Source organism: Tachyglossus aculeatus, chromosome 14, assembly GCF_015852505.1.
Source record: "Tachyglossus aculeatus isolate mTacAcu1 chromosome 14, mTacAcu1.pri, whole genome shotgun sequence".
Classification (NCBI taxonomy): domain Eukaryota; kingdom Metazoa; phylum Chordata; class Mammalia; order Monotremata; family Tachyglossidae; genus Tachyglossus; species Tachyglossus aculeatus.
Genome location: NC_052079.1, coordinates 17999631 through 18021514, shown reverse-complemented (window position 1 = coordinate 18021514; position 21884 = coordinate 17999631). Strand labels below are relative to the sequence as shown.

Sequence of the window (21884 nt, the reverse complement as noted above, 5' to 3'; positions counted from 1 at the left end):
TCAAGTGCTTAAAAGGTAATAATAATGATGGCATTTGTTTAGCGCTTACTATGTGCAAAGCACTGTTCTAAGCACTGGGGGATACAAGGTGATCAGGGTTGTCCCCCATTTTACAGATGCGGGAACTGAGGCTCAGAGAAGTTAAGTGACTTGCCCAAGGTCACACAGCTGACAATCGGCAGAGCCGGGATTTGAACCCACGACCTCTGACTCCTAAGCCCAGGTTCTTTCCACTGAGCCACGCTGCTTCTCTAAAAAATAATGATGATGGCATTTGTTAAGCTCTATGTGCAACTAAGCGCTGGGGAGGATACAAGGTGACCAGGTTGTCCCACGTGGGGCTCACAGTCTTAATCCCCATTTTACAGGTGAGGGAACTGAGGCACAGAGAAGTTAAGTGAGTTGCCCAAAGTCACACAGCTAAGTGGCGGAGCGGGATTTGAACCCACAACCTCTGACTCCCAAGCCCGGGCTCTTTCCACCGAGCCACGCTGCTTCTCAAGATAGGATCTGAGTCGAGGGGTGCTGCAAGGGGAAGAGGAAGTAGGGGAAATGAGGGATTACTGGGGGAAGACGTCATAGGGAGGTGATTTTAATGAGGCCATGAAGGTAGGGAGAGTTTATAAGTGAAGGTGGATGGATTTTTAGGCTGTGAGCCCAATGTTGGGTAGGGACTGTCTCTATATGTTGCCAATTTGTACTTCCCAAGCACTTAGTACAGTGCTCTGCACATAGTAAGCGCTCAATAAATACGATTGATGATGATTTTTCAGGCCAGAGGGAGGATGTGGGCAAGAGATAAACTCCAGGTAGAGGATAGATTGGCACTGGAGAAGCCAAAATCAGCATGTTGGGTTAGAGTGAGAAACCAGTGAGGAAGATAGGAGGGGGACAAGGTGATTGAGTGCTTTATAGCGTAGGGTATGGAGTTTCTGTTTGATGTGATGGTGGATGGGCAGCGGATGGGGGTTCTTGAGTAGAAAACATGGACTGAATGTTTTTTGTTAGAAAAACGACACAGGCCGCAGTGAACTACTGGGAGACAGGATGCAAGGAGGCTGATGCAGTAGTCAAGGCAGGGGTTGGGTACGTGTCTCTAGCAGTTTGGTTGGAGAGGGAAGTATGGGCTTTAGTGTGCTGAAGAAACCGACAGGACTTGGTGATACTGAACGTGAGGGTTGAGATGAATCAAGGATGCTGCCAAGGCTATGAGTTTGTGAAACAGTAAGGATTGTGGTGCTGTCTAGTGATGGGAAGACAGGGCTCAGGCGGGAAGACGAGTTATTGTGGACGGGTTAAGTTTGAGGCGCTGGCAGGACGTCCGAGTCGAGATAATAATAAAGACGGTATTTGTTAAGCGCTTACTATGTGCAAAGCACCGTTCTAAGCGCTGGGGAGGTTACAGGGTGATTAGGTTGTCCCGGGCTCACAGTTTTAATCCCCATTTTACAGATGAGGTAACTGAGGCACAGATAATTTAATAATAATAATAATAAAGATGGTATTTGTTAAGTGCTTACTATGTGCAAAGCACTGTTCTAAGCGCTGGGGAGGTTACAGGGTGATTAGGTTGTCCCAGGGGCGGGGGGGGGGGCCCTCACAGTTTTAATCCCCATTTTGAAGATGAGGTAACTGAGGGACAGAGAAGTTAAGTGACTTGCGAGATGTCCTGAAGGCAGGAGGAAATGGGAGTGGGCAGAGAAGGTCGGGGCTGGAGAGGTGGATTTGGGATTACACAGATGGTTGCTGAAGCCCCGGGAGCGAATGAGTTCTTCGAGGGAGTCGCTGTACAAGAGGACCCCTAACTGAGCCTGGAAGGGGCTCAGAGATGCAGCATGGCACAGTGGATATAGCACAGCCTGGGATTCGGGTCATGGGTTCTAGTCCTGGCTCCACCGCTTGTCTGCTGTGACCTTGGGCAAGTCACTTCTCTGGGCCTCAGTTACCTCAACTGTAAAATGGGGGTTGAGACTGTGAGCCCCACATGGGACAGGGACTGTGTTCAACCCAATTTGCTTGTATCCACCCCAACGCGTGGCTCAGTGGAAAGAGCCCGGGCTTTGGAGTCAGAGGTCATAGGTTCAAATCCCTGCTCCACCACTTGTCAGCTGTGTGCCTTTGGGCAAGTCACTTCACTTCTCTGTGCCTCAGTTCCCTCATCTGTAAAATGGGGATGAAGACTGTGATTCCCCCGTGGGGCAACCTGATCACCCTGTAACCTCCCCAGCGCTTAGAACAGTGCTTTGCACATAGTAAGTGCCTAATAAATGCCATTAAAAAAAAAACAACGCTTAGCATCATGCCTGGTGCACAGTAAGCGCTCATAAACAGGAATTATTAGGATTATATTATTAAGGAGCGGGATGACCCTCCCATCCCAGCCTCACAGTGCCCCCACTTCCAGAGTGCCTGTTCCTATCCGGCAGCCTTCCGGGATTCTACTTACAACCAGCCTGTTACTGCAGCCTTTCTGAGGAGGAAACGGGAGAAATTCCTCCCTCTTCTCAACCAAGGCCCCCAGCCCTACAGATGTTATCTTTTCCCGTACTGAACAAACCCCCCTGCCCACTCTACTAAGATGGTGCTATCTCTTGGCAAAACAGGGAAGCGGGGATAAGGGGAAGAGGGGTCTGAGGACTGCCACTGACTTAGCCTGCTAAAGTAAACAAGAAGAGGCCTAATTTCTCTACACCCCTGAGATCTAATAGCTTCTGGGTACTTTTTGCTTCAAATCCTTTTCAAGTTTTATGATAATTGTGGTATTTGTTCAATGCTTACCATGTGCCAGGCACTCTACTAAGCGCTGGGGTGGATACAAGCAAATCAGGTTGGACAAAGCAGCTGTCCCACGTGGGGCTCACAGTCCCAATCCCCATTTTAGAAATGAGGTAACTGAGGCACAGGGAAGTGAAGTGACTTGCCCAAGATCACGGGGCAGACACATGGTGGAACTGAGACTAGAACCAGTAGAAACTCAATTCAGCAGTCAGGATAAAAGGAAGATAGCTGACCTATGCAAATCCCTACTGGAGAAACTGATCAGAAAGTGTAGCTAATTAGGGATGAACATTTCAAGGAGAAAGCCATTCAAAGAGTGGGTGGGCAAGCAAATGTGCAGAATTTGCATTTCAAACTTAAAATCAGTGAAAATTGAAGAGTGAAGGATGCACACCTGTACATCCTTGGCCTAATGAACCAGAAGATCCAAAATCTGTAATACTGAATTGTATCGAATTGTTCCACAGGAGTTTAAATCACAACTGCCTCTTACAGAATACCTGGCAGAATTATCAACAGCTCCCTACCCATAAATGGTTCAATAATCTCTCTTCCCATTAGAGGTTTTCTTCCAGTTTAGCCCTGTGTAAAATAGCACCTGCCATGTAACATTACTAGGGGATCAGATTGTAGCTCCTTGAGGGCAGGCATCCTGTCTACTCTCTTGTACTGGACCCAATCAATACCACTGATTGACGTCACCTCTGGGGTTCAGTGTATGGAGTTCTAATTCTTACTTTTGAGCCTTTGTTGAGCTTGAAAAAGATTTCCAGGGCAGCCCTGGAGATGGTATTCCTTCCGGGATTTGAGAGGAATATCCAACAGAAACATACCGCACTTTTAAAAGCTATCATGAAACAGTTAGTAACTTCCCAGGAAGTCCAGACCCAAGCAAACCAGAAATTCGGTGTAGAAGTGACAAGTTGAGCCGAGAGATTCCTTAATTTGGCACACCATCCAAACCGCAGGAGATTCAACCTGACAACCGTCTGCTTTGATTCTCATTTTACATTAGTTTTTAAGTATTCAAACGACTGCTCTTCTACCACAACTCTCACTGTCAAGTATCGAAAGACAGATTCTCGGATGTATTCAGCAGGCTGCAAGATTCAGGTGCAATGCGTGCGCCTCCCAAGTGAGACGACCTTTTCCAGGTTAAGGAAACAAGCCAACAAATAAAAAAATAGGGATTATAACTTTAGGCAGTTTACCTAGAACTCCCACGGAGTTAAAAAAAATGTATTATCAACCTCCTGCTCAGTCCTAGAGCCTGCGGTTTTGAAATTTACTGTGAAACCAAATAATACTCTAAATATACATCCACCCCGTCTTCTACACCGCAGTAATGCCGGGAACATAACAGATTGACAAATATCCAAATAGAGAAAGTCGGATTACACCTCCATGGACACAATGCTATTATTGTAGTCTCACCTGCCAAGTAGAAAAATTTAACTTCCCTTTCCAAGTCCTTTCTCTTTGTGTGTATTAACAAATCAGGAAATGCCAAATTGGAGCATCAAGAAAGTATGTTTGCAGTGAATGTGACTGTACACCCAGATGCTGAAGCAGGTAAAGCAATTACATAGCAGGAAAAAAAAAAAGATTCCTATTTCAGTTTCTAAAATGGTGGGTGAAGTTTTCGAATAACCAATTTTCTTCTACTTAAAACTGGCCACCGTTCGCCTAACGATTAATCCCTTGCCTCGTCTACATGGGAAATATAGTTGCACAGTATCTCAGGAGATGCTGTTTATTTTCAGAAGACAGTTTTGCTTACATAAGCACCACGGATTTAAAGAGACTAGTCAAATGATCACCTCCGAAGTATTTCTTAAATAGTTGAACAGCTACTGTATGAGTTACTAGAAAGTACAAGTCCCTTGTTCAGGATAAGCACTGAATGTTTACTAAGTGATGATACAGAAACGCTTCTCCGCAAGGGAAACCAGCCTAACCAAAAGGAACCAAACGATCTTTTAGCTAACCCACCCTGAATGCCTTCTGGTCGCATTTCCTGGAAAAATGAGAACTCTATTTGCGAAGGAGTTTGTTTCTAAAAAACTTGAGACACCACCCCCATAAGAGGTAGCTAATTTCTAATACAGGCCATCCAAGTAAAATAGACTACTGAGAAAAACCTAACTCGGAAAAAGACTGAAATTAGTATGAAAAGCAGCAGACCATTGCTGAAGAAATAATGGCTTGTTCTGTCTAAAAAATATCTGCAAGTTCTTTGATTAGGGCGTTTAGGAAACCCAAAGGTTTAAAATTTAATCCTCTCTCCCAGGAGAAACGTGTTTCCTATGCAAAGAGAAATATCTGAAAATCGCACTGCTACAAGAAAACTTATTTTAACTGTTGTATTATGAATTAACTGCACATGCTGCTTTACAGACAATATAGATTTGTAAACTTGCTCATGCAAAAATCAGTGTGCACAATAGGGGTATAAATTGCTAATCCCCCACACTAAAAAAATGACAAGGTATTTATATCTTTTTTTAAACTGCCAACCCCTCTGCAGTATAATAAATCTTACACAGAAGTTCATATCTGCCAGCCAAAAATCAATTTATGTAGCTGAAACAAAAAACAATAAAAGTTATACAAAAACATGGTATTTGTCTTGGGTTTTCTTTCCTTTCATTTAACAGTAAGAGAGAAAGAATTAAAAAATAAAGAAAATGGATGGTCACAAAAGTTTAACATTTTAATCCTAAACGTTACAGGGCAAATGAACTTTTGAACCTATTTCCAAACAGCATAAATTCTAATGTTTTATTTCCATTCTACATGTGACCCAAACCACTAAGAAAACATCAGTGGCTTTACAAACCTTTGGATTATGAAAAACGTTTTGGAAATAAATGCTACAAAAAGCAACAATGGAAGAAAGCCAAACTGTTTCCGTGAGGAAGTAAAGTGGAACATTTCGAAACGCTAGACATTTCTCTCTTTCCATTCCTTATGATTAACCTGTCGATTCAGTGCATTGTAGGTTTTCGTGTAACGGTCCCCATGCTTGAACAAACATCTAACTAGTGTCCATCGATTCCAAGTTGGTGGACGACGAATCTTTCTGGATACTTTCGAAGATGGCCGCCAGCTCGGGGTTCGAGCTGATCTGGGACTGAAATTCGCTCATTAGCGGGCTCTTCTCGGCTTCTGGAATGGTTAGAAGCGCTGCCACGGCCCTCATGGCAGACCGCTTTAGTTCATCTTGCTTTTCAAATTCTTGCTTCACCGAGTTTGCCTTTACCTGCAACGAGAGGCAAAGTTAGGGAGACGAGGACTTCTCCGCCTGCAGAAACGCAACTGCTCTTTGACAAACGAAGCATCTTTGAACGGACTACCAAAGTGAGGAGGATAAGGAGGTCTCCTGCACGAAACCTGTCCGAGCCATCCGCCCGTAGGTTTGGGAACGTGCTTTGATGGAATCACGTCATCCAAAGCTTTGCCAGCTCAAACAACAGGTTCAGCATCCCTCAAGTAAACGATACTTCCCGATTAGAACGGGAAACCGCCCAACTTAAGTGTATAAGAAGCACCGTACCTTCCCGCTGAGTTCCCCAAACTGAACTACTTCCCAGGTTCCAGTGTCAAATTCATCGTTTTTTCCGTTAAAAACGGGATTACCTTAGTTGTACAAGTTGCACGTAAGGGTTCCACCAGCCTATCCAACCTTTGCAGGACGGCACTCGGACAAAGGGTAGAGAGTCTTACCAACATTAAGAATGTAAGCATCTATGGGGAAAGGAGGAGGAGAAATTAGGTAAAGCACGATTTAAGCAACACAAAATTCAGAACCCGGGGACCCCATGTGGGACAGGGATTGGGTCCAGCCTGATTAGCTTGTGTCTACCGCAGGGCTTAAAACAGTGCTTGCCACATAGTACTTAAATACCACCATCATCATTATTATGATACACATTTAGAAACCACACAACTTTACAAACAAATTTTCAATCGAAGAGGTGTTCAGAGAGGCCCCTGAAAAAGGCGGTAACCTGTTTTTAGCTTGTGACTGCATCCTCATCAGCTGTCTTTTATGGCTGGTGGATAAAACAGAAGTAATATCCAGAAGTTCCCCTTTTTCTGTTTGCTTCCCGTCGACTCTTTCCAGAAGGCCATCGGGTCAAATGTGACTAAGGAAGAATACATTCTTTTCCTGTGTGGTACACTACTTCTGACCTCTCATAGTCCTAATTTGAACACATAGCCAAACCTCACCCTAAATACCACCAGCCACAAAATAAACTCCAAGCTAGAAGCTGAGATCCTTATTTTAAGGCATTTACAAAAGAGCTTCTCATATATTCTGAAAAACCTGACAGAATTTGCTTCTCTACTTCACCTGATGTTTGAAATGGCTTCATTCATTTTTCAAATCCAACTTTTCTTCTCTGTATTAATTTCACACTAAGCAAGCCTTGGAAACAACCTGAATGATTCTCTTCCAGAAGGAAGGAATTTTAAACTAGTATTCACTCTTTTATTCCCCAATGGCTGATATGCAGATTTTGCACATTTTAAAATTGGATTGTTTACTTGCACGTATGTGTTTCATATCCACATAAACATGACAAATGCACTGAAAAAAGTCATATTCACACAAGTAGCCAAGCTAGCTCTCTTCCTCCCTTCAAGGCCCTACTGAGAGCTCACCTCCTCCAGGAGGCCTTCCCAGACTGAGCCCCTTTGCTCCTCTCCCCCTCGTCCCCCTTTCCTTCCCCCCATCTTACCTCCTTCCCTTCCCCACAGCACTTGTATATATGTATATATGTTTGTACATATTTATTACTCTATTTATTTATTTATTTTACTTGTACATATCTATTCTATTTATTTTATTTTGTTAGTATGCTTGGTTTTGTTCTCTGTCTCCCCCTTTTAGACTGTGAGCCCACTGTTGGGTAGGGACTGTCTCTAGATGTTGCCAACTTGTACTTCCCAAGCGCTTAGTACAGTGCTCTGCACACAGTAAGCGCTCAATAAATACAACTGATGATGATGATATACAAACGGGTCCATCTATAAGAAGTTGGAAATGGGTGAGTCGCAGTAAATTGGATGAACCGCAGCCAATAGGGATAGAAAGTATTTCCAATTCTGGTAGCGCTGGATCGTTGGATTCATTCATTCATTCATTCAATCGCATTTATTGAGCGCTTACTGTGTGCAGAGCACTGTACTAAGCGCTTGGGAAGTACAAGTTGGCAACATATAGAGACGGTCCCTACCCAACAGCAGGCTCACAGTCTAGACAACAAAACAAAACACATTAACAAAATAAAATAAATAGAATAGTAAATATGTATAAGTAAAATAGAGTAATAAATCTGTACAAACAGGTGCTGTGGGGAGGGGAAGGAGGTAGGGAGGGGGAGAGGGAGAGGAACACTAAGAAGTTTCACATGGGCATGGCCAATTTTCTTAACTTCTTTGGTTAAGAAGCATGCTTGGCTCACTGGCTCATGCTCTCATACATCCTACCCGTGAAACACTAAATAAATTCCATCCTCCACACACATCCCCACCCTTCCCCAGGTTTCTCAAAAACCTCTCTGCAGTTCACCTGGCCTTTCCCTCACCCCAAAACTCTCCCTTCCCCATCTCTGGGTCCTGAAACCTCCCTTAGTGCCCCCACACCAATGATTTTTTTTTTGGAGGGGGTTGGGAAAGAAGAGGTGTCTCACTTCCTGCCCCTTCCCTGACTTACAGAAACCCATCTCCCAGGTCGGCAAGTAGTGGATAAAGCCTGAGCCAGAAGAACCTGGGTTCTAATCCCAGCTCCCCTACTTGCTGCTGTGTGACCTTGGACAAGTCGCTTCACTTCTCTGTGCCTCAGTTACCTCACCTGTAAAACGGGGGTTGACTGTGAGCCCCACACGGGACAGAGAATGTGTCCAACCCACTTTTCTCGTATCCACCGTAGAGCTTAGAACAATGCCTAGCACACAGTAAGCGCTTCAATACCACAATTATCATTATAATAAAACCAAAGGAACCCGATAGGGAGGCGGTGGGGACGGGAGGACGGAAGAGGGCATGGGAATGATTTCCCTGTTAGGCTGGGCAAGGATACGTATGCAACAACATGGAATGTAGTGTGCTGTGTAATTCAGTACAAAATAGAGGAAAACACACAAAAAAACCACCTAAAATTGTTTTTCTGAACCTAACGTAGATGGGAAATTTTTCCTGAGGATGACTCTCATAAACAAAGAGGTCAGAGAACTCTATTTCATCGTCAGTCAAATAGAAAGAAACGTGATTGGAGTATCTGGGGAAAAGATGCTGTCTCCCAATTTTTGACACATAATAGTAAAGGGTGAGAGAGAGAGGTACGATTAGAAATCCTGGCTGTTTGTTGGATTTTATAATAATATAGGCGTTTTGAAGACTTGCATTAACACTCTAGCTGCTTGAAGGATAAGGGACAGCTGTAGACTACAGCCAGAGATTTAACACAAGTAATAACTACTATAGAGCTTCAGGGTTTTCCCAGAATTTCCTCACTGCCATTTAAACAAGTTTTCTAGAGCAGAGTCTGGTTTATTTTTAATAGCGCTTTCTCTTCTCCTAGAAAAGACCTGAAAGAATTGGAAGAATAGGTAGGCATTGAGGAGCTATGGTTGTTTTATGGGTTTCTGTATTACTTGAAGAAAAAAAAAATGTGGGATTTTGTATAATAAAACAACCCTCAATCTATAAAAGAGGCAAAGACCTCACAGTGGTGTTCACCAATGCAGACTACCTTATATGTAGTAAAATAATACTTATTCCCCACGTCCAGTAGAAAAAAAAAAATCTGTCGGTGGTATTCATTGAGCGCTTACTTTGTGCAGAACACAGTATTAAGCGCTTGGAAGAGTACAATACATCCCAAAAGAAAAACCCAAAACAACTGTTTGCCTTCCCAAAACTCAAGCCACTTCTGAAAGTTCTATGTCCCAACTGTGGGATGACAAAACTCCGTCGAGACCAATTTGCCAGAGTTGCAGTCTGGGTAAGATGCCTGCAGACAGGAAAGAGAGGGCGGGGGAAGTGATACTTCCATGGCGTGCAATACATGGAGACAAAAACTAGCTCCTGTCCACCTGCGCTTCCGAAGTCTGGACCGAATCTCTCTGTGGGCCTAATGACGGTGGCAAATAAAAATGGTCCAAACAACTCCTAGAGAAGAAATTATCATGAGAACGAGCAACGCCGCTAGGTTAACTCCCAAGTGCGGCTCTCTGAAACCCTCTCACTTCAAACCACCAACTGCCCATTTCCACTCCTGTATGGGAGGTGTGACCCCAGATCCCGCATTTAAAGCGGGCGGCCTTGCCTCTTTCCCTACCCTTCACCCCTTTGGCATTCGTCAGCTCTGCCACGACAAGGGAATCCAGTTTCCTGAAGGATGCTTGGGGGGAGACCGTTACGAGGACAGAGAACCCCGTCAGCCGAGCACGGAACTCTTCCGAGACATTTCATAAACCTTAGTCATAGAGCTCTCACCTTAATGTCATAATGATCCTTTAAACCGTCTTCAACGTGGTTCAAGAATTCAAAGATATCTAGTCTATCGAGACAACTGTCTAGGAGGGTGTACATGCACTCAAAAGCTGCCTTTCTGATATCCAGGCCATCATCAACCGTATGCTTAAATGGTCCCATTTCCACCTGTTGACAAAAATCCCAAAAAATGAGTGTGCGCGGATCTTTAGTGAAATGAATCCAGTTCAAGGAAAGCGCGATACGGGTACTCCTGTGAGATTTGACTTCATTTAGCTTGCTTACCTCTCTTATAAGCTCTTTCCTAACTTTTGTTTCGTTGTAAAGGTGAGGAAGAACGGTATCTAAAAGATCTCTTATTAGGGATGGCTTATTGTGGGCTGCTGAATTAAACGTTACCAGGGCTACTCTTCTCACATTCAAATCTGGGTCTTCCAGGGTTTTTAGGAAGTCACCTGCGAACATAAACACAAGAAATATATCGTAAGTATAAGAAGAAAGGGGGCCTCCCGCCCTGGATCAAAGCAGAGGTGAAAGGAGCCGGCCCATCGGCAGGACGCAGAACAAGAAGCTTCCATCTTAACGTCAGTCCCGGCCCTGAGCTAGACAAGCAGCTAGTTATCCATCGTATTTATTGAGCACTTACTGTGTGCAGAGTACTTTCCTTAGCGCTTGGGAGAGTCCAATATAACAGAGTTGGCAGACACATTCCCTGCCCGCCACCAGCTTACTGTCCTATCCAGAAGTGTGATGCCCCTCACTGGAAGTGTGCTAGTCACTAAACGAGAAATTAAAGGAGAGTGAAAGGAAGAGGGAAACACTGATGGGAATCAAATGAGAAAGGATGAAGGCGATGAAGAAGTTGATCACAGGACTTGGAGAATTCAATGGACAATTAACCCCAGATTATCATGAAATGACTGTGTATGTTAAAAAAACAACACACAAGCCTTTTTCCTATAAGAATGCACTGAAAAGGCCTACCAGAATCCTTTTCTCAACAGAGGAGGCAAACACATGACAAACCCACGGCCAATTAGTCTAAGATAGAAAAAAAAAGAAAGGAGATGGGAAGCATTTTGTTGGTTTCAAGTGTCTCCCTGCCCCAGCTATCAACCCAGGAGCTAGCTCTGATTTCCTGGACCAAGTCGCCAACCACCAGCTCCTTCTCCAACGGGCTAAAATGAAACAGAATGGAAGCCACAACGGACAAAAGATTCAGTGCATATTTTAAAAATATAACCCAAGAAAATGCAAACAAACCCATCTATACACTCTCTCCAGAACTCTGGATGCCTCCAAAGGACCCCCTCTCGACCCCCATCCTCTCTTACCATTTAAAAGCTTGTGTTCCTCCTACTCTCCTTCCTTCCTTCCCTCCCTCCCTCCTTCCCTTTTTCCTCTCTCCGATCAATCGAAAGAATCTCCCGGGGGCCTTCTGAAACAAGGATTTGGGAAAATACAATTGAGGTCAAAGGCTCGATTCCTGCCACGGAAGAGTTTACAACTCTTACTGCCCTCTTCAACTTTTCATCCTCTAAGCTTTAAGCTCGTGGGCAAGCTATGTCTCTGTTTATTGTTGTACTGTACTTTCCCAAGCTCTTAGTATGGTGCTCAGCACACAGTAAGCACTCAATAAATACCAATGAATTCTCCACTGGCTCCTTCCCTCCTGCTTTTTCTGGGTACCACGACACCCTCCAACTAGCATCCCCTCTCCCTCCTACTATTCCTACCCAATGCTCCATGAAAGGGCTGCATACGCCTCTGACCCGCACTTCCTTTCGCTTAGCTATGGTTTCCGCCCTCTTTGCTCCATTGAGACCACAGTCGCCAAGGTCCCCTATGACTTTCTCCTCAGCCAAGGCTGATGCGGCCTAGTCTGTCTTCATCCTCCTCGATCTCTTGGCTGCCTTGGAGGCTGCTGACCACCCTCCTTCCTCCTGAAAACACTCTCTGACCCTGGTTTCTCCCTCAGCCTCTGCCCGCTACTCAGTCGCTGCAGGGTTTTTCATCCTCCTCTCATCCCTTTACCCTGGGGAGGGGGCTCACACGAGGTCCTGCTCTGAGCTTGGGCTGTAGGCAGTCAGAGCTCTCAGCCCACGCCCTGCGCTCCACGCAAACGAGCTGACCCCATTTCACCTAGATGAAATGCCCCTCTCCCTCGCATTTTCAACTTCTGCACATCGCTTCCTGACAGCAAAGCCCTCTTCAAGGAGGCATTTCCTGATTCGCTTTCTCCTCTCCAAGGCGAGTCACCCCAACCATCACTTCAGCACTTATGGCTCCAAATCCTGGCAACACTGGTGACCATATTAACACTTTACTGTTTATTCATTATCTCGCTATTACTAGTTCTGTTTTCCCTCCCAACTGTAAATTTGTCTCGGCCCGCTTCCCCGTCTAGACAGTATGCTCCTCAAAGGCAGGGACCCTACCTTTAATCTCAGTTATCCTCTCCCAACACAAATGTGCAGGGCACTGAACTATTACCATACAATTACTGATTGGAGGGGGGGCTCATTTTCTCTTGCAGATATTTTTACATAGTGAGTTAGACTCGTTCGAAAACTACAAGATCTGCTCATTTTCTACAGCCGTCTTGATGGATTCTTGTAAAGAAATCTGAATTCACTCATTGATTTCTCAAACGCTCCTGCAAACTGCTGCATTTTAGTCACGAACGCTTACCTATGCAGTTCTTTAAGAGTGGATCTATGGGCTGCGGATGATCAGAAATAGTAAACTTCACAGCAGTAACCACTGAACTTCTGGCATACGATGACCCTAATGAAAAATAAATACTAATTAGCACTGCAGTTTTTCCATCATGGAATTAAATAATAGCACTGTAGTTCAAATACTCACAGACCCTTCGGTTTTTACATGAATACTTCCTAAAACTTGAGGAATCAGGATTTACTAATTGAATATCAAGGTGATCATAGTAGATGTTTGTCTTTTGGACCATTTTTTTCAGCTAGAAGAAAAATAACCCCACAAGCTAAATAAACCCCAATTTTTAAAAAAATCAATCAAGTTTTTAAAAAATAGGATGTGCCCCAGGAACTCTGGAATTCGGTAAACAAATTAATTCATGAAACAGAACCTGGGACTGAGAGTAAATCTTTTCGGTATTCATGAGTGAACTGTGTTGTGGCTCTAAGCCGGACTTTTAGGTTGGAAAAGGGAGTTGAGTTCCAGATGTTTCCAGCAACAGATTTAGTGACACTACAGGTCCAAGCCAAGAAAATACCCACCGGCTCGAAAACATCGTCACTCTCTCCACTGCACTTGAACTGTTCCAAGCCAAAAGGGAACGAAATAAAGAAAAGGCAGGACTGTCAGCTGAACGTACACATACACACCCCTCTGACTGAACAGATTCCACAACGATCCGTCGGCAGCCTCGGTACCTTCCTCCGTAACCGACAGGGCAAATCTAAAATTCGATCTGTGCGCGGCACGTAACAACCATTATCTTTAGCCGTAATAGACCGGGACGTATCTTTTGCGGTTTCATGAAAGACTCGGACCTCGCCCACTTTATTTTGTAAATATGTTTGGTTTTGTTCTCTGTCTCCCCCTTCTAGACTGTGAGCCCCCTGTTGGGTAGGGACCGTCTCTATATGTTGCCAACTTGTAGTTCCCAAGCGCTTAGTCCAGTGCTCTGCACACAGTAAGCGCTCAATAAATACAATTGATTGATTGATATGTTCTCTGAAAACTCTAACAAGCTTCGATTTCCCGCCTGAGATAGACTTCATGTGGACGAATGCAGAGAGACCGGGCCCGGGAGTCAGAAGCTCATGGGTTCTAATCCCAGCTCGTCTGCTGCGTGACTTTGGACCAGTCACTTAACTCTCCTGGTCCTCAGTTACCTCATCCGTAAAATGGGGATTGAGACGGCGAGCCCCACCTGGGACAGGGGACCGGTCCGGCCCGATCTATCTGTATCCACGGTGCCCGGCACACTGTAAGCGCTCGACATATCCCACAGTTATCGTTACCGTTACTAAGGCAAAGGCCAGAGCGTCCAACTGTCTCCTCCAGAATGAAATCCGCAGCCACCTACCTGACGCCAAGTATCCCTTGAGCCGGGGGAGCAGAGTTTCTGGGTCGATTAAAGTCAGCTTGCCCAGGCATTCCGCCACCACGTTCCTGGTTCCTTCTTCGGCGCATTCACAGTGTTTCAGCAGTAAGGCCCAGATGTTCTCCACGTATGGCTTGAGACCCACCACGGAAGCAGAGCTGATGATTTCCTTTAAGGAGTGAAGCAGAAGATACTGCCTCTTGGGCTGACTGGTGATCTCCTGGAGGACGAAGGGGAGGTACTCGGGAAGGTTGCCCACGCTGATGCTGCCCAGAGCGTAGGAGGCCGCCGACTTGACTTCCTCGCTCGGAGAGGAGAAGGCTTCCAAGATGACGGATTTGAGTTCGAGCTGCCCGCTCAGGTCGATGTGATGGCCGACCTCCCCGAGAGAAAGCAGGGCCAGGAGGCGGATCGAGTCGGTGGACCTGGAGTTCTTGACGTCTTGGATGAACTGGCCCACCACGGCCGGCCCCTCCTTGGGGCAGGCCCGGGTCAGGGCGGCCACGCATTTGGCGATGGAATAGTAAGACTGCTTGTGAGTCAGCGCCGTGCTCTGCGAGTAGACGGGGCCCGTCAGCATCCGCAACAGGTCCATGTAGCCGAGGTTACTCGTGCCCGTCACCACCAGAGCCTGGAAGAACTCCAGCATGGCACTGAGCGCTCCTCCCTGCAGCAGAGGGGACCTCACGAGCCCGATGAGCTCGTCCAGGATGGACCCGCTGATCTTCGACAGGGAGGAGGGGTACACCTTGGCGAGGGTGGTGAGGAAGCTGATGGCCATCTGGGACACGTGCATGTCGCTCTCGCTGATGAGGGGCGGAAGCTCGTCCAGGACCGCGTCGATCATGGCGGCCGTCAGGCTGTCGCTGTAGTTCTTGATGAGGATGTCCAGGGCCGAGAGGGTGCCCAGTTTCAGGGCCCGCTGGTTCTTCCGGAGGAAGGAGGCCAGGATGGGGACCCCTTCCCCCAGGACGGGCCTCAGGTCGATCTTCAGAGGGGACCCGGCGATCAGGGTCAGGGCCTTCACCGTCGTCAGCCGGGTGATCTCGTTCTTCAGCCGCTCCAGGAAGATCTGCAGCGTACTGGGCAGGTCGCTGCCGAGGTTATCCCCCAAGGTGCAGATGATCTGGCCCATGCAGGAGATGGCCCGCTCTTTCACTTCCTGATCGATGTCGGCCGCCTTCAGCCTCTTGATGGTGCAGGCGAACAGGTCCTTGATGTAAGGGGTGGCGTCGAACGGAGCGGCCTGCTCCAGGGGCCGGATGACCTTGACCAGCTGCTGGGTGACCAGGAGGGCCTCGGACGTGATCTTGTAGAAAGGGTCGCCCACGCAAGCCACGACCGGGGGGACCAACGCCTGCACGTGAGGGTGGAAGACTTGAGGGCAGTGGTTGCACAGGATCACGTACAGGCAAGACAGCGCGTCGATCTTCAGGTTCGAGGAGCTCGATTTGTCGTTCAACGAGAAAATGACGCCTACGGAGTTAAACGCGAGAGGGGGGACGCGGTCGTTAGCGGGCTTTTTTAAAGAGTCGAAGTTCAAGCGTAACAGTGGGACCATCCCACCAGGTTCTCTACCACCCCTTCTGATCAATGCAGCGTTAGAAGTGACCAGATATGAACTCAATTTCTCCCCGTGACTCCGGGGTTGCAGAAACACTCCCCAGATTGGACTTACTGATCTTCTTACCTGGCACGAGTACTGGAACATGCTGGGTTAGGGCCCCGGGTAACACGTTCACCAGTTCAGTCAACATGTTAAAACAACACTGCCGTGTCTTCACACTTTTCTCCTTCATCTGTTTATGCAGCGCTTTAACAATGTTGGGCACCTGTAATTATCACAAACCTATTAGCTGGGTCAGCAATTGGGATTTTTTTTTTTTTTATGTCCGACCGGAGTGGAAGCAGCATGGCCTAGTGGATAGAGCAAGGGCCCGGGAGTCGGAAGGACCTGGGTTCTGATCCTGGCTCTGTCACCTGTCTGCTGTGTGACCTCAGGCAAGTCATTTCACTTTCTCGGTGCCTCATTTACCTCGCCTGTAAAACGGGAATTAAGACTGTGATCCCCATCTAGGACATGGACTGTGTCCAACCTGATTAGCTTGTATCTACCCCAGCGTTTAGGACAGTGCCTGGCACATAGTGAGTGCTTAATAAATACCATTAAGAAAAAAAAAAACCCCACGTCCACACAAACACAAAAGCCAGAGAGCCAGAGATGGTGTAATAAGTGAGAAATAACACAGCCATTAAACAACTCTCCTCCTCACCTCTGCATCAGCCCTCTAATCTTAGCAAGCAAGTCCTTAAAACTTTTGGGAAGGTCTGCTATTATCCGTAATTGCTTTTGCGATAAACTATGCTTTACCAATCAGATTTTCAACAACAGTCTGTTAACTCATCATTTTGTCTATTGTAATTTATTTGAACAGTGTCTTGGGTTCTTTGCAGTCCTCCTAAAGAGAACTATAAGTCAAATAAATATCTGACTTGAAAGTGCAAATAGCAAACTATAAGAACTACCCTTCAAAGGTTTAATTGACGCCTTTTCATCAAATGGGTGATGGGGTGTGTCAACTGAAGAGAACACTTTGAGGAGATTTTTATGGGGAGGCTTAACTAGAGAGACAAAAACTGCTCATTATTTAACAGATGATCCCAATTCCAGTATCAACTGAAATTAGAGAAGATTTTCCTCCCAGAACTGCTAAATGAAGTTGTGTAAATATACACCGTCCAACTGCCATTATTTCCATTACTAACGCCAGCTGGGAAGCAGCATGGTCTAGTGGATAGTCAGTCAGTCAGTTGTATTTAGTGAGCGCTTACTGCTCACAGAGCACTGTACTAAGCGCTTGGGACAGTACAAGATAAACAAGTACTCCCTGCCCACAGCAAGCTTACAGTCTAGAGGGGGAGACGAACATTAATATCACTAAATTACAGATATGGACATAGAGCATGGGCCTGGCATTATGTCATGGGTTCTAATCCCAGTTCCACCACTTGTCTTCTGTATGACCTTGGGCAAGTTACTTCACTTCCCTGGGCCTCAGTTCCCTCACCTGTCAAATGAGGACCCGACTTTGGAATAAGCGTTTTTCGGATGCGAAACTGTGGCACCAGAAGAAGTTTAATGCCTAAGGGGCTTTAAAGGTCTCCCCGCCTTCTAGACCGTGAGCCCGTTGTCGGGTAGGGACCGTCTCTATATGCTGCCAACTTGTACTTCCCAAGCGCTTAGTACAGTGCTCCGCACACAGTAAGCGCTCAATAAATACGACTGAATGAATGATTAAGACTGTGAGCCCCATGTGGGACATGGACTGTGTCCAACCTGATTACCTTATATCTACTCCAGTGTTTAGTACAGTGCCTGGCACACTAGAAAGCGCTTAAATACCAATTAAAAAAAAAAAAAAAAAGGCCGGACAAAAAGAGCAAAAAACCAGCTGGTCCCGAAAGCTTCCTTCCCAAACTCTCTTCCTCCTCTAAACCAACCTGACTCTGAAGCATCGTCAAGGGGGTTTCTCCCTGCTCCATGGCGTCGGGATCGCAAAGCCAGCTCTGAACGGGGCGGGTCTGCTTCAGAAGGGAGAGATAGGCGTGGAAAACATCTGCTTTCACATTCTCCTCCCGCTCTTTAAACCTGGCTATCAAGGCGGGGGACACCGTCTTGTAAAATTCCGGAAGCATCTCGTGGCGCGTGCTGACCACGGCGTCCAGGCACTTGGCAGCCGCGCGCCTTACTTTCCAACTCATGTCATCATCGTCGCTGTATTCGTCATCGCTCCCTAGACAGAGGGTTGGAAAATTCAGGAGGCTATTAGTTTGGAAAAATACAATGGTTTCAGCATTCCAATTTCACGGACTATAGAGAGGATCTCTATTAAGTCACATTCATCAGCTTCTAAATCATTCCCATTTTTACACTGGGCAATAACTAGGAAAATTGGCTAGTCCTAAAAGAACTTACAGTAAAGGACAAAAAAAGATACATGGATTGACTTTTAATGTCGTTATCGCCTGCCCTAAAACACCTCCATACGCTCGACTGCCTATTCTGACGTCTTTTTAAAATTAATCAGTCATACTTATTGAGCCCTTACTGTGGGCAATGTACTGAACTAAGTGCTTGGGAGAATATGGTGTAACAGATAGGCACGTTCCCTGTGCTTGACCAGCTTAGACAGAGCTAGTGAAAAGTCCAACTGCAATTGTCATTTTCAATGACGGGCACAAACTATAACGTTTGAATGAAAACATAAGCTACAATCATGAGGGACAATCCTCTTTAAAAACAAATAATAATCAAGGTTACATATAGGGTGCAGAAGTGAAATCTGCAGTTTGGGTCCAGAGCAAAATACAGCAAGCCAGAAATCGTATGCCACTGTGACACAATGTCTATTATCACAGTTCAGGGGTGCTTGATTCCTCCCGACACCAGCCCTGAATTTTGTTATACAGGCATATACCCTGCCAGCACAAACTGTGTAAAAGACTAATGAACAATCCCCAATGGCAAATACAATAGCTGAGTGTAGTCTACCCTCTGGACTGGCAAAAAATCTATCATCGGTGGGGCCGTCACTGTTGCTGACTGTAGTTTTCTGCTTTAGGTTTCAGTCAGCAGCATGTATGCTATGTTTCGGTCAATTGCACTTACACCTTGCTTTGGAAACTCCCTACTCTGCCCTGAATCTAATTGGAGACTTCCAAGAAAAACACCTTTGGGGTTTCAATCAGTGGCCATGCAGAGATCTGATAAGAAGGCACCAACTGAGAATCTGGTTTTTTTTTTAGAGATTGGTCCACCTTTGTACAGATCATCAAGCTTCGTAGTCATTCATTCAATCATATTTATTGTGCTCTGCACAAAGAGTACAATAAAACAGTAAAGAGACACATTCCCTGCCCACAATGAGCTTGCACTCTGGAGGACCCAGGCACCTCTGAACAGTGGTTCAGATCTGACCCCAGCCACAAATGTTATCTGAAAAAATCTTCCTCTTTCATTCATTCATTCAATCGCATTTATTGAGCGCTTACTGTATGCAGAGCACTGTACTATGTGCTTGGGAAGTACAAGTCGGCAACATCTAGAGACGGTCCCTACCCAACAATGGGCTCACAGTCTAGAAGGGGGAGCCAGACAACAAAACAAAACATGTGGACAGGTGTCAATTCATCAGAATAAATAGCAATAAAGCTAGAGGCACATCATTAACAAAATAGAATAGTAAATATGTACAAATATGTCCTCTTCTCCCATGTTGTGAAAAGCCCTGTGGTAACTCATGTCATGTCTACTTTAAGTGTGCCTCTAGCTTAACAGCCACTGAAATGACCCAAAAGTTTTATTAATGTCAAATAGACGCATCTAAACTGATATTAAATTGACAGATCCGAATTGATACCAGGCCTAGCCGAATTCTTGTACCAGTGATATTAATTTCGGTACAGTTCAATTTAGAGTTCTACACCTCATCAATTTTAATTTCCCAAGTACCTTGATCGTCGTCATCACCACCGTCAGCATCCATCGCATTTTCGTCTTCATCTTCATCATCGTAATTATAATTGGGATCATAGGTAAGGTATTTAAGACAAATGTTTATAATGGTAGACACATGAGGATACACTTCCTTTGGACATCTGCAAAATGAACGGTCATTTTCACAACAAATATTTGTCTTTAGTGGAAGAAAATTAACACCTGGGACTTGATTTGTTATTAAAGCACAGGACAGCCCAATGCAGTTACACTCCTAATAATAATAATAATTGTGGTATTTGTTCAGGGCTTACTCTGGGCCAAACACTGTTCTAAGCGCTGGAGTTGATACAAGTTAATTGGGTTGGATACAGTCCCTGTCCCATATAGGGCTCACAGTCTTGATCCCCAATTTACAGAGGGAAATGAAACACACAGAAGTGATGTGACTTGCCCAAGGTCATAAAGCAGACAAGGGATGAAGTCAGAACTAGAACCCAGGCCTTTCTGATTCCCAAGCCCCTGCTCTATCAACTAGGCTCTGTGAATTCCAAAGAGGAAAAACACGGGCATTTGTTCCGCCTTCTCGCCCCTAAAAATTTTCCAATCCAATCAGTCAAGGATGAAATTCATTAACGATGCAATAAATGGTATTTGTTCAGTGCTTACTATGTGCCAGGCACTGTACTAAGCGTTGGGGTGGATACAAGCAAATCGAGTTGGACACAGTCCCTGTCCCACATCAGGCTCACAGTCTCAATCCCCACTTTACAGAAGAGTTAACTGAGGCACAGAGAAGTAAAGTGGCTTGCCCAAGGTCACACAGCACACAAGTGGCGGAGCCGGGACTAGAACCCATGACCTTCTGACTCCCATCCCACCATGCTGCTTCTAGGCTCTGTAGAACTATCACAGCATTGATGGCAGCCAACAAAACTTGACTAAAAACATTTTCTGATGGGAGGTCTTTTTTAATTATTCACCTATTAAAAAGCAGAATGAATATTGGTGATTAGCACACTTTGCCTCCAGTCCATGTGGTTATATTTCGCTGTACTGTCAAATTAAAAATCAGAAACTATTGCAATCAATGGTATTTACTGAGCACTTACAGTGAGCAGAACATTTTCTAAGCACTTAGGGTACACTACAACAGAATTAGCAGATACGATCCCTGCCCATAATGTGCAATAGTGAATTATTTGTTACTTGCAACTGAATAAATCATTAAGATGACTCATTTCTCTTACCATCCCCAGCTCAGACATGAATACTGTTTGACCCTACTTTAAGAACAAAATCCACCCCGAAACAAGCAGAAAACAAGCAGGCTGAAATCAGCCTGAAACTAACTTACCTCCTGACAAAGGACTCGAAAGCCTGAATGCAGTATTCTCTCAATTCATCGTCATCTACATTACAAAATTTTACGACCAAAGGAATAATTTTTTCAAGGTATTCACCTAAGGGAAGAGTATAAGTCATCTTTAATTGTAGCTACAATTTTTTTTTAACTGCACAACAAATCTCTCCGAGTGTTTCCTTACCGATTCTATGACCAGCTTGCCTACTGATCGCAGCAATACATTGTATGTAGGTTCTTGTCGTTGACATGGAATCGTTTTTGGACAGTTCTGTCAACAGATGCTCAATGAGATCTACAAAAACTATATTGCCGCAGCTCATTACCAGGTGGCCAAGAGCAATGATGGTTCTTTTCCTCACTGCAAGCCTGGGACTGGTTAACTGGGGGAGTAGGCAGGTCAGAATTGAAGGGTGGAAATTCACAAGCAGTCCTCCTTGCCTTAAAACAAAATGAGGGGGAAAAAAAAAAAATCAACTCAGGACAACCGTTTGGCTGAACACTTTCTGCAAGAAAACGAACTTCAAGCTACTTCTAAAATACAGTGAGACACCACTTTCGGGCTTTTCTGGGGTGTTGGAGAAAAAGTTATCAAGTGAGACATGATAACTTCTCTAAGGTCTTGCTGGCTGTTAACTGGGAGGGGAGGA

At 45.3% G+C, this 21884-nt stretch overlaps 1 protein-coding gene across 1 annotated transcript in view; it reads right to left on the bottom strand.

The window, feature by feature from the left end:
• Positions 1-4517: 4517 nt before the first annotated feature.
• The window catches only part of CAND1 (cullin associated and neddylation dissociated 1), a 40930-nt gene continuing 23563 nt past the window's right edge, over positions 4518-21884 (bottom strand). Inside the window, exons 5-15 of the mRNA XM_038756170.1 lie at positions 21419-21675; positions 21229-21334; positions 19887-20032; positions 17876-18168; positions 16065-16206; positions 14357-15850; positions 12973-13068; positions 10567-10736; positions 10285-10449; positions 6418-6525; positions 4518-6040 (exon numbers count right to left, since the gene is read on the bottom strand). Coding sequence (XP_038612098.1) covers positions 5816-6040; positions 6418-6525; positions 10285-10449; positions 10567-10736; positions 12973-13068; positions 14357-15850; positions 16065-16206; positions 17876-18168; positions 19887-20032; positions 21229-21334; positions 21419-21675 — 3202 coding nt within the window. The 3' untranslated portion in view covers positions 4518-5815. The remainder of the gene's footprint in view (positions 6041-6417; positions 6526-10284; positions 10450-10566; positions 10737-12972; positions 13069-14356; positions 15851-16064; positions 16207-17875; positions 18169-19886; positions 20033-21228; positions 21335-21418; positions 21676-21884) is intronic.